Here is a 16,428-nt window from a genome sequence, read left to right as displayed (position 1 = left end):
GCGCCCGGCCTGTACTTCACTTTTAACCTTGAACTCTGGGCTCAAGTGATCCTCCTGCCTCAGGCTCTCAAGTAGCTGGGACTATAGCAACATGCCACCACGCCCAGCTATTTTTCTTTTTTTTTGTAAATACAGGGTCATGCTATTTTGCCCAAGCTGGTCTCAAATTCTTGGCTCAAGTGATCCTCCTGTCTGGGCCTCCCTAAGTGCTGACTACAGGCCTCAGCCACCTGGCTTAGCCTGTACTGTGGTCTATTAAATGTGCAATAGCATTATGTCAAAAAAAAAAAAAAAAAAAAAACCAACTCCAAGGTATATACTTTACTTTAAAAGATACTTTATTGTTAAAAAATGCTAACAATTATCCAGACCTTCAGCAGTCATAATTGTTTTGCGGGCTGAGAGTCTTGCCTCAATGTTAACAGCTGCTGACTAATCAGAGCGGTGGTTGTCAAAGGCTTGGGTGGCTGTGGCAATTTCTTAAAATAAGACAACCAAGTTTGTTGTATTGCTTGACTCCTTTTAGGAAAGGTTTTGCTGTAGCATGCAATGTAGCTTGACAGCATTTTACCCACAGAATTCCTTTCAAAACTGGAGGCAACCTTCTCAAACCCTGCTGCTGCTTTATCAACTAAGTTAATGTAATAATCTTAATCCTTTGTTGTCATTTCAACAGTGTTCACAGCATCTTCACCAGAAGTAGGTGCCATTTCAAGAAAACACTTTCTTTGCTCATCCATGAGAAAGAATTACTCATCTGTTAGTGTTTTACCATGAGATTTCAGCGATTTTCAGTCACATCTTTAGGCTCTACTTCTAATTCTAGTTCTCTTGTTACTTTGATCACATCTGCAGTACCTTCCTCCACTGAAATCTTGAACCTCTTGAAGTCATCCATGAGGACTGAAATCAACTTCTTCCAAACTCCTGTTAACGTTGATATTTTAATCTCCTCTCATGAATCACAAATGTTCTTTTTGTGTGTGTGACAGAGTCTCACTTTGTTGCCCAGACTAGAGTGAGTGCTGTTGCGTCAGCCTAGCTCACAGCAACCTCAAACTCCTGGGCTCAAGCAATCAGCCTGCCTCAGCCTCCCAAGTAGCTGGGACTACAGGCATGCGCCACCATTCCTGGCTAATTTTTTCTATATATATTAGTTAGCCAATTAATTTCTATTTATAGTAGAGACGGGGTCTCGCTCTTGCTCAGGCTGGTTTCGAACTCCTGACCTTGAGCAATCCACCCGCCTTGGCCTCCCAGAGAGCTAGGATTACAGGTGTTAGCCACCGCACCGGTCCATAAATGTTCTTTTTTTTTTTAAATTTTGTCTTTAACAATGCTATGACTGTGCTACACAAATGTTCTTAATGGCATTTAAACTGGTGAATCCTTTCCAGAAGGTTCTCAATTTATTTTGTCAGATCAGAGGGATCACTATCAATGGCAGCTATAGCCTTACGAAATGTATTTATTAGAGAATAAGACTTGAAAGTTCAAATTACTCTTTGATCCCTAGGTTGCAGAACAAATATATTAGCAGGCATGAAAATAACAATCTTCTTGTATACCCCAATCACAGCTCTTGATGACTAGGCATATTGTCAATGAGCAACAGTAATATTTTGAAAGGAATCTTTTTTTCTTAAGCAGTTCTCAACAGTGGGCTTAAAACATTCAAAAAACCATGCCATAAACAGATATGCTGTCATCCAGGATTTGTTCCATTTATTGGGCACAGGTAGAGTAGATTTAGCACAATTCTTAAGGGCCGTAGGATTTTCAGAATGGTAAATGAGCACCAGCCCCAACTCAAAGTCACCAGCAACATTAACCCTGAACAGGAGAATTAGCCTGTCCTTTGAAACTTTGAAGCTAGTCACTGAATTCTCTTGAGCTGTGAAAGTCCTAGATGCTACCTTCTTCCAATATAAATCTGTAGTTTAGTGGATTATCTATGCTGCTAAGTCTGTTGTCAGTTTAATCGTAGTATTTTTGTATATGATCTTTTTTTTGGCTGCTTTGGGTTTTTTAAATATTTTGTTTACTTTTTTAAACTGTGGTTAAATATTATGTAACAAAGTTTCTCATTTTAGCTATTTTTCAAATTCAATGGCATTAACTCTATTCACAATGTTATGCAATCTTCACTACTATTTATACAATTTTTCACTACCTCTCTCAGACCTCATCATCTCACAGAGGCCCATCTCTTAACCCTTTGCACTCAGATGTAGAGTGTGGATAATGAGAAAAAAGCAAGCGAGTGCAAAGGGTTAATACTAACACACTGGGGATTAGCTTTCAACATATGAATTTTGAGGGGGATAGAAATATTCCGACCACAGTACTCTGTACCCATTGAACAATACCTATAATATTAGCTTTTCTTCCAGTCTCTCATAACCTCTAATTGCTTTCTGTCTCTGTGGATTTGCCAATTCTAGACATTTTATATCTAGTGTAATCATACAATACTTGTCCTTTTGTGTCTGGCTTATTTCAGTATAGTGTTTTCAAGGTTCAACCGTGACATAGCATATATCCAAAATTTCATTCCTTTAAAAGAAAAAAAACTGTGGTAAAATATACATAAAATTTACCATCTTAACCATTTTTAATTGTACAGTTCAGTAGTTAAGTACATTCACATTGTTGTGCAACCTCTAAAACCAAACTCTCTTTATCATGCAAAACTGAAACTCTATACCCATTAAACAATTCCCTATTCTCCTCCTTCCCCAGCAACCACCATTCTACTTTCTGCCTCTGAATTTGACTACTGAAGATACTTTATATAAATAAGTAGAATCATCCAATACTTGTTTTTTTTTTTTTCTTTTGAGAAAGAGTCTCCTTTTGTTGCCCGGGCAACACCCTCCAGAATCTCAAACTGTCTAGATCACATGGTACTATTGATATGGGCATGCTGGTTAGTGTCAACTCTGCCACTCAAATATGTCCACTGCTCACTATTCAGCTTTTGTTAAGAATGCGTTTAACTTTACAACAAAAGGGCCCTTTCCAATAGATGCATGCCATTCTGCCAAAAGTTAAGTCAAAATTATCTTTAAAACATCTGTGTTTTTTCAACTAGACTACAGAGCTTCTTCAAGGCAGAGACTGTAACTTACTGTTTCTTTGTTGTTAAAAGGTACTCACTAAATAGTAGCTGAATGACAGTTGGATTATATCATCTTCAAACCAAATTATTCACCAAAGCTCAATTAAAATATGTTGGTAAAACAGCAACTGATACCTCTTTTCTTATACGCAAGAACAAAGGTTTGGAATTTCTGGACTTTAGGTTACGCTATCAACTAGTTTAAAAACATCAAGGAAGGCCGGGCGCTGTGGCTCACGCCTGTAATCCTAGCTCTTGGGAGGCCGAGGCGGGCGGATTGCTCAAGGTCAGGAGTTCAAAACCAGCCTGAGCAAGAGCGAGACCCCGTCTCTACTATAAATAGAAAGAAATTAATTGGCCAACTGATATATATATAAAAAAAAATTAGCCGGGCATGGTGGCGCATGCCTGTAGTCCCAGCTACCCGGGAGGGTGAGGCAGAAGGATCACTCGAGCCCAGGAGTTTGAGGTTGCTGTGAGCTAGGCTGACGCCACGGCACTCACTCTAGCCTGGACAACAAAGCGAGACTCTGTCTCAAAAAAAAAAAAAAAAAAACAAAAAAAACATCAAGGAAAAGGTCATTGGCTTGGTTTATGCATCTTCATAGCAGCTTCTCTTTGTTGATCATCAGTTACTTGACCTACCTATCCATATGGACAAAATTTATGGAAAAGTTCATCATAGTATTATGGGAGAAAAAAGCAAGAGTGACAGGATAGACAACAACTAATAACAACTCAATGCTGAAGCTGCAGCCTCAGGTGTCTTGAGTAGCAGTACTGTCACTATAGTTTGGATAGCTTCAAATTTAATTATTAATAACATTCCTAGGCCAGGCGCGGTGGCTCACGCTTGTAATCCTAGCACTCTGGGAGGCCAAGGCGGGCGGACTGCTCGAGGTTAGGAGTTCGAAACCAGCCTGAGCAAGAGCGAGACCCCGTCTCTACTATAAATAGAAAGAAATTAATTGGCCAACTAATATATATAGAAAAAATTAGCCGGGCATGGTGGCACATGCCTGTAGTCCCAGCTACTCAGGAGGCTGAGGCAGGAGGATTGCTTGAGCCCAAAAGTTTGAGGTTGCTGTGAGCTAGGCTGACACCATGGCACTCGCAACAAAGTGAACTCTGGGCAACAAAGTGAAACTCTGTCTCAAAAAAAAAAAAAAATAATAACATTCCTTAAATTCTCTACTCACTACCTTAGATTTGCTAAACTCATTAATATTCCTTAAATATGCATTCTGATGGCATTCATACCAATGAAAACCTCACTTTGTCTTACAGGAAAACTTGTGACTTTAAGAAAAGTGAATTATTAGTTTAGCTCAAATCTGCTAAAAAAAAATGTAAAAATAAGACCAGGGAGGCCAGGTGAGGTGGTTCATTCCTGTAATCCTAGCACTCTGGGAGGCTGAGGCAGGAGGATTGCTTGAGCTCAGGAGTTTAGGGTTGCCTGAGCAATAGCGAGACCCTGTCTCTACTAAAAACAGAAAAAATTAGCAGGTCCGTGCCTTGTAGTTCCAGCTACTAGGGAGGATGGATTGAGCCCAGGAGTTTGGGGTTGCAGTGAGCTATGATTATGCCACTGCCCTCTGGCTGTAGTGACAGAGCAAGACTCTGTCTCAAAAAAAAAACAAAAACAAAAACGAGAGAGAGAGAGAGAGAGAGAGAGAGAGAGAGAGAGAGAGAGAGAGAGAGAGAGAGAGAGAGAGACAGACAGACAGACAGACAGACAGACAGAGATTCATTTGGATTAAACATGATTTTCAAATTACAATATTGACTTGAAGTTGGTTCCTTTATGACAATTGAATTAGTGGCCTAGAAGAACAAATTGTATAATAAATCACAGAGCACTACAGTAGTCCCAATTAGGTGATAAACTCCTTAGAGTTCTGCTCATCACTCTTTTCCTTCCACCTTCCTTAAAGATTTGGTATCCTCAAGAAATTTTTCCTACCTGACTTCTATTTCCCAATGTGGATTAAAGAATTTTTCCTCTTACACCTTGCCTCCTCTTTTGTCATGTTACCTAACACATGACATGCATTGTACCTAATACATGCACTGTAATTGGTCCAAAAGATTTTTGTCACCACTTTCTATCTGACATACTTTGAGCTTCTGTTCCCAGCACAATGCCTGGACTGGCACTTGATAGGTGATTAATACTGTTTGTAAAATGGATGATGGATGGATGGAAATACTATGAAATGCTATAAACTTCAAACTCCTGGGCTCATGCGATCCTCCTGCCTCAGACTCCCAGAGTGCCAAATTAGTCTTTTTTATGCTCCACTTCAATATCTTCAATATTACATTTTGAAATTTGCTAGCTCCCCAAAAGACCTCAGTGGCCCCCTTCAAGACCACATCCCTTCCATCAACCTGAGATAGCAAAGTTTTGTGATAACTGCTTTTTTTTATTAGTCTTTATAGTATTGAAACCTAGGTATGCATAAATAATAGTTTGTTTTTGCCTAATTTGAACTTCGTATAAGTGAAATCATACTGTATATACATAAATATTCCCTTTTACATTCAATCAATACTTTGTAAGATTTATCTATGTATAAATCTTATACATATATACATGTATATACACATATATATTGCATATAACTGAAATTCATTAGTTTTATTTGCTAGCTGATATTCTAACATGCTACAATTTATCCATTTTATTGAAGAAAAACATCGGAATTGTTTCCTAGTTTTTATTACCATGAACAATGTTGCTAGAAAAATTCTCTTACATTAGTCTTGCTGCACATATGCAAAAGTTTCTCAGGGGAAGAAAAGCCTAGGGACAGAATCACTAGATGACAGGGTATACAAAACAAACTGTTTTAAAAAGGGCTGTACCAACCAACCTTCAAGCCAACAGTATGAGAGCTCCCATCATGCCACAATCTTGCTAATCTTGCTGAAGATAGGCTTTAAAATTTCTGCCCTATCTGGTAGGTATTCATGCCAGTTACTGATTTTTTTGTCTCAAATCTCCAAACCTACCTACCATTCTTTGCCTCATTTTGTGACATTGCAGCAAGACTCTGAAAACTCTCATTCCTCTTGGCTCAATGTTAGACTCTGCCATTAGAGGGCCCAGGAGTAACACTGAAATGCTGGAGGAGACAGTATGGATTCTTCTTTTGGTGGTCAGTTCTCAAGAACTGCAGCTACAGGGGTGCATGGCAGCAGAGGGCTGCTTGTGCAGTTCAGGGACAGATGTTCTTCAGACTGTTTCTTTGCCACTACAGTGGGAGGTAGCATGCTCCTATAGCAATCTACTGTTTCCTTAGATCTGCATCTCAGCTAGGAGGAATAAGGCTCCTTATTCACTCTTCCCTCAGGTCCAGAGGTTGTAACTGCTTTCTGCACATACCATCCTATCACACCTTAGAGTTCTCTTTTATTCCTTCTAGTAGTTAGCTACTTATACCTACTTAGTAGTTCTTCATATTAAATTTTCCCTGTTTAAATTACTGGTGCATGTGTTTTCTCTTCTTATTGGTACCTGACTTACATAGTATGTAATGATATAGCTCAGCAGTTCTAGGGCTATAGGACACGTGATATCACAGCAGACTGGATGCAAAAGTAGATAGAGTATTAAGCTAGATGTTAAAGAGATCTGCAAGAATGTAAAGTACCCACTATTTCTCACTAAGCATTTTGTTTTTCATTAAAATGTTGTTTACATCTATTTTAAAAGTGATTAATAAACAATTTCTCAGTTTTAACTTCTCATGTTAGTGTGAGGTAAAGTATTCTAATTTTCTGTCATTTTCTTATTAATAATTTATAGTTATTTATATAATCTGGTTATAAACTTTCTTGATTGCATTGCAAATATTTTCTCCCACTTTGTGGCTTATCTTTTCATTCTCTTTATGGAGTCTTTTGTTAAATGGAAGGTCTTGATTTTAATGTAGCTGAGATTATCAATCTTATGAGATAAGGTCATAAGATATTCTCCTATACTGTCTTCAAAAGATATATAGTTCTTTCACATTTAGGTATTTAATTAACATGGAATTAATTTTATGTATGGTATGAGTAGGATCTAATTTCATTTTTTCTACATAAAAAGCCAGTTATATAGCATTATTTATGAAAAAGAATTTTTATATTACCTACAGTGTCATAAATAGATCAATTATACAAATATATACTGGTCTGTTTGTAGACTTTCTACTCTGTTCCAGTGGTTTAGTCAGCTATCCATGTGCCAATAATATGCTGCTTTATTTATCTTAGTTTTATAATAAATCTTGGCATCTGGTAGAGCAAGTCCTCCCACCTTGTTCTTCAAGAGTTTCCTGTCTTTCTCTTATTTATTTTGGGGAGGGGTGTGTTCCTTGCAAGTCCATAGACAATTCAGTCAATTTGTAAAATAGAAAAAAATCTACTGAGAACTTTATTAAGACTGCACTGGATTTACAAATCAATTTGGAAAGAACTGACATTATTAAGTCTTTCCTATCAAATATTTACTTAGGCTTTTTTTAAACAATGTTACTTAATTATGTTTTAAAATTTTCTCCATAGACCAGCTGAGGTCAAACTCTGCTCTTGTTTCAGATCTCATAGTATAAACACATACACTTTTCACAGTCTATTATTTAGTGTCATGTTTCTTTGCATTTTTGTACATTTTGTTGATTTCACTGTTTAAATCCCCCAAAATAGTGCTGAAGTGCTTTCCAGTGTTCCTATGCAAGAAGGTTAGTATGTATGAAGATGTGAGTTAGATAAACTTTGTTCAGGAATTAGTTATAGTGCTGTTGGCTGTTGAGTTCAATGTTAATGAGTCAATGATATATATTAAATAAGTTGCCTTTAAATAGAAACACTAATGAAAATACAGGAACCCTACTCAGCTCAGTACAGCAGCTCATGCCTGTAATCCTAGCACTTTGGGAGGCCAGCTTGGATAGCTGGAGGCCAGGAGTTTCATCTCTACAAAAAATTAGCTGGGTGTGGTGACACACTCCTGTAGTCTCAGCTACTTGGGAAGGTGAGGCAGAAGGATCACTCAAGCCCAGGAGTTTGAGGTTGCAGTGAGTTATGATTATGCTATTGCACTCTAGCCTGGACAACAGATCAAGACTTGTCTCAGAAAAAAATAAATTACAAAAAAATATTTTAAATCTCTGTAAGAAGGCTGCCAAAAAAAAAAAAAGAATAACTTTTTCCTTCTATATTTGGTGAATTTGCTGGTGAAAGATTTAGACCAGGGATGTTCTTAGGGGAAGATTTCTGGTTCCTGACTGATTTTATTTACTGGTTAAAGAATTATAAGGTCCTTAATTTTTTGGAGCCATTTTAGTTACTTGTATTTTGAATTTTCAAATTCAATCTTATAAAACTGTTCTTATTATCCCTTTCTTTCTTATGGTCTGTAACATCTGTAATAATTTCCACCTTTTACATTCTTAATACTTTTGTTCATGCTTTTTCTCTTTTGTCTTAATCACTGTCACCTAAAGTTTATCAACTTTTTTTTTTTTTTTGAAGAGATGAGGTCTTGCTTTGTCACCCAGGCTGGAGTGCAGTGAGTATGATCAAAGCTCCCTGTAGTCTCAAACTTCTGTGTTCAAGAGATCCTCCTGCCTCAGTCTCCCAAGTAGCTGGGACTACAGGTGCATGATACAAGGCAAAGCTTAAAGTTTATCAATTTTATTTTCTCAAAAAACTAGTGTTTCCTTTGTTGAACCCTTCTATTGTATGTTTCTTCATTTAGTCTTGTGACTGTTTTTTTCCATTATGATAAAAAATATATATAATTTAGTATCTTAATCATTTTTAATTATATGGTTCAGTGGCATCAAGTATACTGAAACTGTACCAACCATCACCACCATCTATACCTCCAGAAGCCTGTTCATCTTGCAAAACTAAAACTCTATGCCCATTAAACAATAACTCCTCATCCCCTGACCCTTACCCTAGCCCCTGGCAAACATCATTCTACTTTGTGTCTCTATGAATTAGACTCCTCAAGGTACCTCACCATATATTTGATTAGTTTTTGCTCTTATTTTATTATATTCCTCTTTTCTTTGGTTTATTTTGCTCTTCTTTTCAAACTTCTTGAGATGGATACTTACCCCATTTTTGGAGCACTTTTATGCTCCTTTATAAATGCTTTACGTGTTAGCCTACTTAATCTTCACAACATCCCTAAGAGACAAGCTATGCTATTATTCTCACTTTACTACTCTACCAAGTAGAAGATCCAGGATTTAAACACAGGCAACCTGACTACAAAGCTTGCATTATTAACCTCTAAACTCTGCTGCTTCTGAAGAAAGAAGAGATACTCCAGGAAGAATAATTCACAAACACATTAAAACACATGAGTGTTTAGCAAAAACAATGGCTTGTTACTAAGACATGGGAGAACAGGTGGTAAGGAAGATTGAGATTTGAATATAGAAGGCTTTAACTGCCTTTCTAAGTCAAAATAAGTCAATGAAAGCTACTGAGTGACATCCTCATCTCATTCTTTTGTATTTCATTCTCCTCTCCATTCTTTCTTTTTTTTTTGAGACAGAGTCTTGCTCTGTTGCCCAGGCTAGAGTGCCATGGTTATCAGCCCAGCTCACACCAACCTCAAACTCCTGAGCTCAAGCAATCCTCCTGCCTCAGCCTCCCGAGTAGCTGGGACTACAGGCATGTGCCACCATTCCCAGCTAAATTTTTCTATATATATTTGTAGTTGTCCAGCTCATTTCTTTCTATTTTTTTTAGTAGAGACGGTGTCTCCCTCTTGCTCAGGCTGGTCTCGAACTTCTGAGCTCAAACAATCCACCCACATCAGCCTCCCAGAGTGCTGAGATTATAGGTGTGAGCCACTGCGTCCGGCCCCTAATTACATTTTTAAATTAGTCATTGCTAGCATATATAGGAAAGCTATTGATTTTTTATTTTTAATTTGAATCTGGCTATTTAGCTGAATTCTCTTATTAGGTGACTCTGTTGAGTTTTCTATGTAGGCTAGGGATTGGCAAATTACAAACCTCAGGCCAAATCTGGCCTGCTATCTATTTTTAAAATAAAGTCTTACTGGAACAGAGCCATGCGCATTTGTTTCTGCATTGTGTATGGTGCTTTTATGCTAGAATAGCAGAGTTAAGTAACTGTGGCACGGATACTATGGCTTGAAAGGATTGCCTATTTGATGTAAGTAATTATGTTACCTGTGAATAATGACAATTCTGTCTCTTCTAAATGTATTTTTTTTTCCTTTGGAGACAGAGTCTCGCTCTGTTGCCCAGGCTAGAGTGCCGTGGTACCAGCTTAGCTCACAGCAACCTCAAACTCCTGGGCTCAAGGAATCCTTCTGCCTTAGCCTCCCAAGTAGCGGGGACTCTAGGCATGCACCACCACACTCTATATATTTTTAGTTGGCCAATTAATTTCTTTCTAATTTTTTTAGTAGTGATGGGGTCTCGCTCTTGCTCAGGCTGGTTTTGAACTCCTGATCTTGAGCGATCGTCCCGCCTCAGCCTCCCAGAGTGTTAGGATTACAGGTGTGAGCCACCACGCCGGGCCTTCTAAATGCATTTGATTCATTCATTCACTTCTTACAAAGTGGGATCTCCAGCTTAATGATGAATGGTAATGACAGAGGGCTCTTGTCTTGGAATGGTTTGTTTCACCATTAAGTCTAATGTTTAGTACATATTTCTGAAGATACCTTTCATTAAGTTAGAGAACTTTTCAGAGCTTAAAATTTTAATTTAAAACACTACACTTTATTCTGAGATTATGTTCTTTCTATTTATTTCTGCGAAATAGTGGCAGTAATACAAAGTAGTTGTTTTTAAAATTATCTTTACATGGTGAAAAAGATACCTCTATATTAATTCATGAACTAGACCATGAAATCCAAGTCTAGGAAACACTAGGTTAAGTTTTAAAGAGACAATAGTGAGGTCCAGGCGTGGTGGCTCACGCCTGTAATCCTAGCACTCTGGGAGGCCAAGGCAGGAGGATTGCTCAAGGTCAGGAGTTCGAAACCAGCCTAAGCAAGAGTGAGACCCTGTCTCTACTATAAATAGAAAGAAATTAATTGGCCAACTAATATATATATATTAAAAAAAATTAGCCAGGCATGGTGGCGCATGCCTGTAGTCCCAGCTACTCAGGAGGCTGAGGCATAAGGATTGCTTGAGCCCAGGAGTTTGAGGTTCGTGTGAGCTAGGCTGACGCCACGGCACTCGCTCTAGACTGGGCAACAAAGCAAGACTCTGTCTCAAAAAAAAAAAAAAAAAAAAAAAGACAATAGCGATATGTACAGCAGAAACTCTAAATAGAGATCACCCAGAGTACTGCTTTTCTTACTCAAAATTATACTGGAATTTTTAAGTAAAGAGGTAGCACAGATTAGTGGTTAAGTGGCAAAGAACAATGGGATTTGGGTCTGGGCAGCCTGAAGGAGGAATTCTGGCTACCCACTCTCAGGTAGCTGTGAGAGCTCAGGCAATCTGTCTAATCTCTTCAAGCCAGAGTTTCTTCTTCCTTAAAATGAGGGTAAAAGTAGTACCACTGTATACATTTGTTCTCAAAATTAAATGATAAAGCACTTTGTATCATATTTGGTCAGTTATAAGTATTCAACGAATGGTAGATATTATTATTTTATATACCTTATTTCTTAGTACATTCAAGGAGGAGGGGAGGGGAGGGGAGGGGAATTTTAAAAAGAAAATGTGTGTATTAGCAAGAAAGTCACAATGAACTAGTTGGGCAAAATATCCTTGGATCTTCAAGCATGTTCAACTATCACAGTTCTTACTAATGGGTAAAAAGGGAAACTAAAAGTCCAGATTTTCTAAGATTAGATTCTACAGAGCAATTAAAATTTACTTACTTCACTAGAGCAGCTGCTTCAGGAAGTACATCAGCAAACGATTCACGGAATATGATAGCATTTTTCCTTTTACAGTTCTGTATGACATCATTGGCAAGGTAAAAGAGATTCAAACGGTGGGGATACGCAGCTAGAGATGACAAAAGACAACAAATAAAACCAAATGAGTCAATATTTATACTTAGTTCAACTTATTTCAAATACAGTGTTTTCAAACTATAATTGCTTTGTTACATGGATATGAATGAATAGATATAATTACATAGAAAGAAGGAAGGATGAATAAACAGATAAATGAACTAATGGATCAGTTTATTCTACATATTAAAGCCTTAACTACTTCAGGTTAAGTTTCTACTCAAGGTATTTCTCACATAGATTTCTCCTTTACTTTGTATACATTTGGCACTGACAAAAACCATTAACTCCGGAGAAACTAACTAAAATAAAACAAAATTTTACTCCCAGGAAGATAAAACAATTAAGTTGAACAAGCTGAACTTGCTGTAGAAATACCAAGGTTAGTGGAAAGAGCATGGCCTTTGGAATAGAATCAGAATGTGACTTCCAGCAAATTCTTTTTTAATGTAGACAGACCCTTTTCATCAACCAATCCAGATACTACTCAGATACACCTAAGTCTTCCCATCTACATCTGTTAAAATGGAGGCTCTGCTGCTACTTTCATCACTAGATAAGTGTCCTAAAATAATATGATCCCATGTATATACCTATGCTAAGTTTTTCAAAGGCCCATAACAAGGCCCAATCAATTTACCACCTAGAATGCTGAACAAAGCCACTGCAAGTTTCATTATTATGCTGGGCAATTTCAACATCCATATCTTTGATCCATCAAGTTTTCTAGTCTCTCAATTCCTTGATCTCAAATTCAGTGACCTTCAAGAACCACTCAAAATCCCCTTCCCTAACCACAGACTTCCACTCCCATTGTATTTGTTTTTCAATTTCATCAAGAAATTGTTTTTCAATTTCTTTATTTTCTCTAACACTACATTTTCCTCCAGCACTCAATTTTTTCTGTATCGAGTCCAGAGTGTTTGGTCCATTTTTTAAACTTTCCCCCCTCAATCAGCATTCTATCACATGCACTTAACAAAAATCCTAAATTTCAATCAACCTAACAGAATGTCTTTACTACTGCTGCTGGATTCTGCTATAGAAAAATCATACCAGGCCGGGCGCAGTGGCTCACGCCTATAATCCTAGCACTCTGGGAGGCTAGAGGTGGGAGGATTGCTTGAGCCTAGGAGTGTGAGGTTGCTATCATGACACCACTGCACTCTATCCAGGGCAAAAGAGTGAGACTATCGTCTCTCTCTCACATACACAAACACACAATAAAAAATAAATAAATAAAAGAAAAAGAAAAATCATACCAAAAGAGAATTAAAATCACATAAATTCAGTCTTCTTTATGTGTGCCCTCAACGATACATACAAGGTCTGTCCAGAAAGTACCCAGCCGTGTAATATGAAAAATTGAGACATTTATTGAAGAAGATACAAGAAACATTGTACATAGGACAATGACACCTCAGTCCCCTTCAAAGTAGGCATCTTGGGACCTCACACAGTTCTCCCTAGTATCTATCTTTTAATCTAACTAGTACACGTTGAACATTCTCAGGTGTCCTGCTTGTTGCAGGCCTTCCAGAATGCGGATCACTTTCAACAGATTCTCAACCATCTTTCAAGCGTCTGTGCCACACTTTTACTTGTGTTGCACTCATTGCATCGTCCCCAAAAGCCTCCTGAATCATCTGACTAGTTTCTGTGGAGGAGTGTTCAAGCTTAACACAAACTTTGATGCAGATTTGTTGCTCTACTCGCTCAGTCATTTTGAATGTGACAGCCACACAGTACACATGCTCACTCAACAGTGTCAGGCGTCCCACTGACTAGTACAAGGAAGTTGTCATTGTTCATGTGTGCGCATTCCAGTCTACTCTTTGGCTGCCAGGTTACATTGACATCATACAAACCGTTCTTGTTACATTAACAATGGCTAGATATTTTCTGGACAGACCTTGTATAATCCCTCCACATGTCCTTAATCAGTATCCACTCTCTAAAAGGTTATTTCAAATTTTTATCACTTTTTTTTTTTTTTGAGACAGAGTCTCACTTTGTTGCCTGGGCTAGAGTGCTGTGGCGTCAGCCTAGCTCACAGCAACCTCACATTCCCAGGTTCAAGCAATCCTTCTGCATCAGCCTCCCAGAGGGCTAGGATTACAGGTGTGAGCTACTGCGCCCTGCCAAATTTTTATCACTCTTGTCAAGCTCCTATCTTACTACATCTCTTCTCACTCTTAGAAGATAAGCTTATATGCTATTTCACAGGGAAAGCAGAAATCATTAGATGGGAATAATCTCTTTCAAAAAATGTATCCGCCTTTAAAATCATTGAGATCGGTTTACCTAGTAAAAAGTGTCACTCCTATTGAAGATAAATCCCTCCACTAGATACTATTTCCTAGCTTCTCTTCACTCCTTGGTAACGTTTTACTCCATTAACTATCCTTGCCTCTTGTATTTAAATTTGTATGTATAAATTTTTATTTTCTTGTAGCTCTTTCACCTCTAATTTTATATATATATATATATATATATATATTTTTTTTTTTTTTTTTTTTTTTGAGATAGAGTCTCACTCTGTCACCCAGGCTACTAGAGTGCCGTGGCATCAGCCTAGCTCACAGCAACCTTATACTCCTGGGCTCAAGTGATCCTCCTGCCTCAGCCTCCCGAGTAGCTGGGACTACAGGCACACATCACTGTGCCCAGCTAATTTTTTCTATTTTTAGTAGAGATGGGGTCTTATAAATTACTCTTCTATGCCACTTTCATTGTAAAATGACAACCTCACAATTATTAGAACTAAATGGAACAATGTATGTAAAGCATTTAGGACTGGGCTTAGCACACAGAAAATGGAATGCCATCAGCATAATCACCCACTTCCATGGCTTTAACTACAAGCACCTATATAACAACGACACTTATATCCACACATATCAAGCCTGGATTTCCCTTTACCAGTCAACGTACACATCGACTTCTAAGTCTTGAGCCTGAGTTTTTATTTATTTATTCAGACAAGCCTCACTCTCTTGCCTGGATTAGAGTGCCGTGGTGTCAGCCTAGTTCACAGCAACCTCAAACTCCTGGGCTCAAGCGATCCTCCTGCCTCAGCCTCCAGGTAGCTGGGACTACAGGTCTGCGCCACTGTGCCCAGCTAATTTTTTTCTATTTTTAGTTGTTTGGCTAATTTCTTTCTATTTATAGTAGAGACAGGGTCTTGCTCTTGCTCAAGTTGGTCTCAAACTCCTGAGCTCAAGAAATCCTCCTGCCTCAGCTTCCCAGAGTGCTGGGATTACAGGCATGAGCCACCGTACCTGGCCCTAACTTGAGTTTTCATATTTTATTAATCATCTTTCTCGTCTTCCATTTGTCATTGCTCTTGTATTTAGCTAGAACTTTAGCAATTTTTTTTTTAAAGGAGACAGTCTCACTCTGTCACCTCAGGCTGAAGTCCAGTTGCCCAATCACAGGTCACTGCAACATCAAACTCCTGGGCTCAAGTGATCCTCGAACCTCAACCTTCCAAGTAGCTAACACTATAGGTATGTACCACTACACCTGGTTAATTTTTTTAATTGTATTTTGTAGAGATAAGGTCTATGTTGCCCAGGCTGGTCTGAAACTCCTGGCCTCGAGTAATACTACTGCCTCAGCCTCCCAAAGAGCTGGGATTACAGGTGTGAGTCACCACACCCAGTGTAGCAATTCTTTCTGACTTTTCCTTACCTCCCCACCCCCGTTTAACAAATCTCTAACTCTAGCCAATTTTGTCTCCAATAGTATTTCTCAAATTTATCCCCTCTTCTTTTCCTATTATTGCTCTTTGCTGGGCTTCATCACCTCTGACCTGGACTACTACTGCAGCAGCCTCCTAACTGGTTATCTTGCCTCTCAACTAGGCCCCCTCAAATTTACTCCTTTATTATTGCCGAATTTATTTTCTAATATGCAAACATTATCTGTTTCTCATGTCAAATCTGTTAATGATTTCCTACTGCTTAGTGGGAAAAGTTGTAAGACATTACCCTCCTTTATGATCTTCATTCTGTCTTTTGTTCCAGTCTCATCTCTTCCCCATCAAATTTGAGGTTCTCTCTTTAATGAATTACTCACAATTCCCAGAACCGTTGTTCATGTTCTCTCTCTCAGAATTTTCCTCTTATATGATAATTCATCCTCAATAATTTTCAGTGGCTTTCTACTCATCCATAGGAAATTGTAAATTTAATTCATGTCAGATTCTAACCAAGCCACCATCTCAATCTCCACTTCTTCCCCAAACTCTTTTATTACTACTTCTTCCCAATGCAAACTGTCT

General features: G+C 38.2%; 1 protein-coding gene across 6 annotated transcripts in view; it reads right to left on the bottom strand.

Moving 5' to 3' along the window:
* RPRD2 (regulation of nuclear pre-mRNA domain containing 2) overlaps nucleotides 1-16,428 on the bottom strand; it is a 101,948-nt gene that overhangs the window by 28,079 nt on the left and 57,441 nt on the right. For all 6 annotated transcript variants that reach the window (XM_012767468.3, XM_012767467.3, XM_012767471.3 and 3 more), the window contains exon 2: nucleotides 12,006-12,135. In XM_012767468.3, coding sequence (XP_012622922.1) covers nucleotides 12,006-12,135 — 130 coding nt within the window. The remainder of the gene's footprint in view (nucleotides 1-12,005; nucleotides 12,136-16,428) is intronic.

Source organism: Microcebus murinus, chromosome 2, assembly GCF_040939455.1.
Source record: "Microcebus murinus isolate Inina chromosome 2, M.murinus_Inina_mat1.0, whole genome shotgun sequence".
Lineage (NCBI taxonomy): Eukaryota > Metazoa > Chordata > Mammalia > Primates > Cheirogaleidae > Microcebus > Microcebus murinus.
Note: the sequence above shows the minus strand (reverse complement) of the source record. Positions and strands in the feature narration are given on the sequence as shown.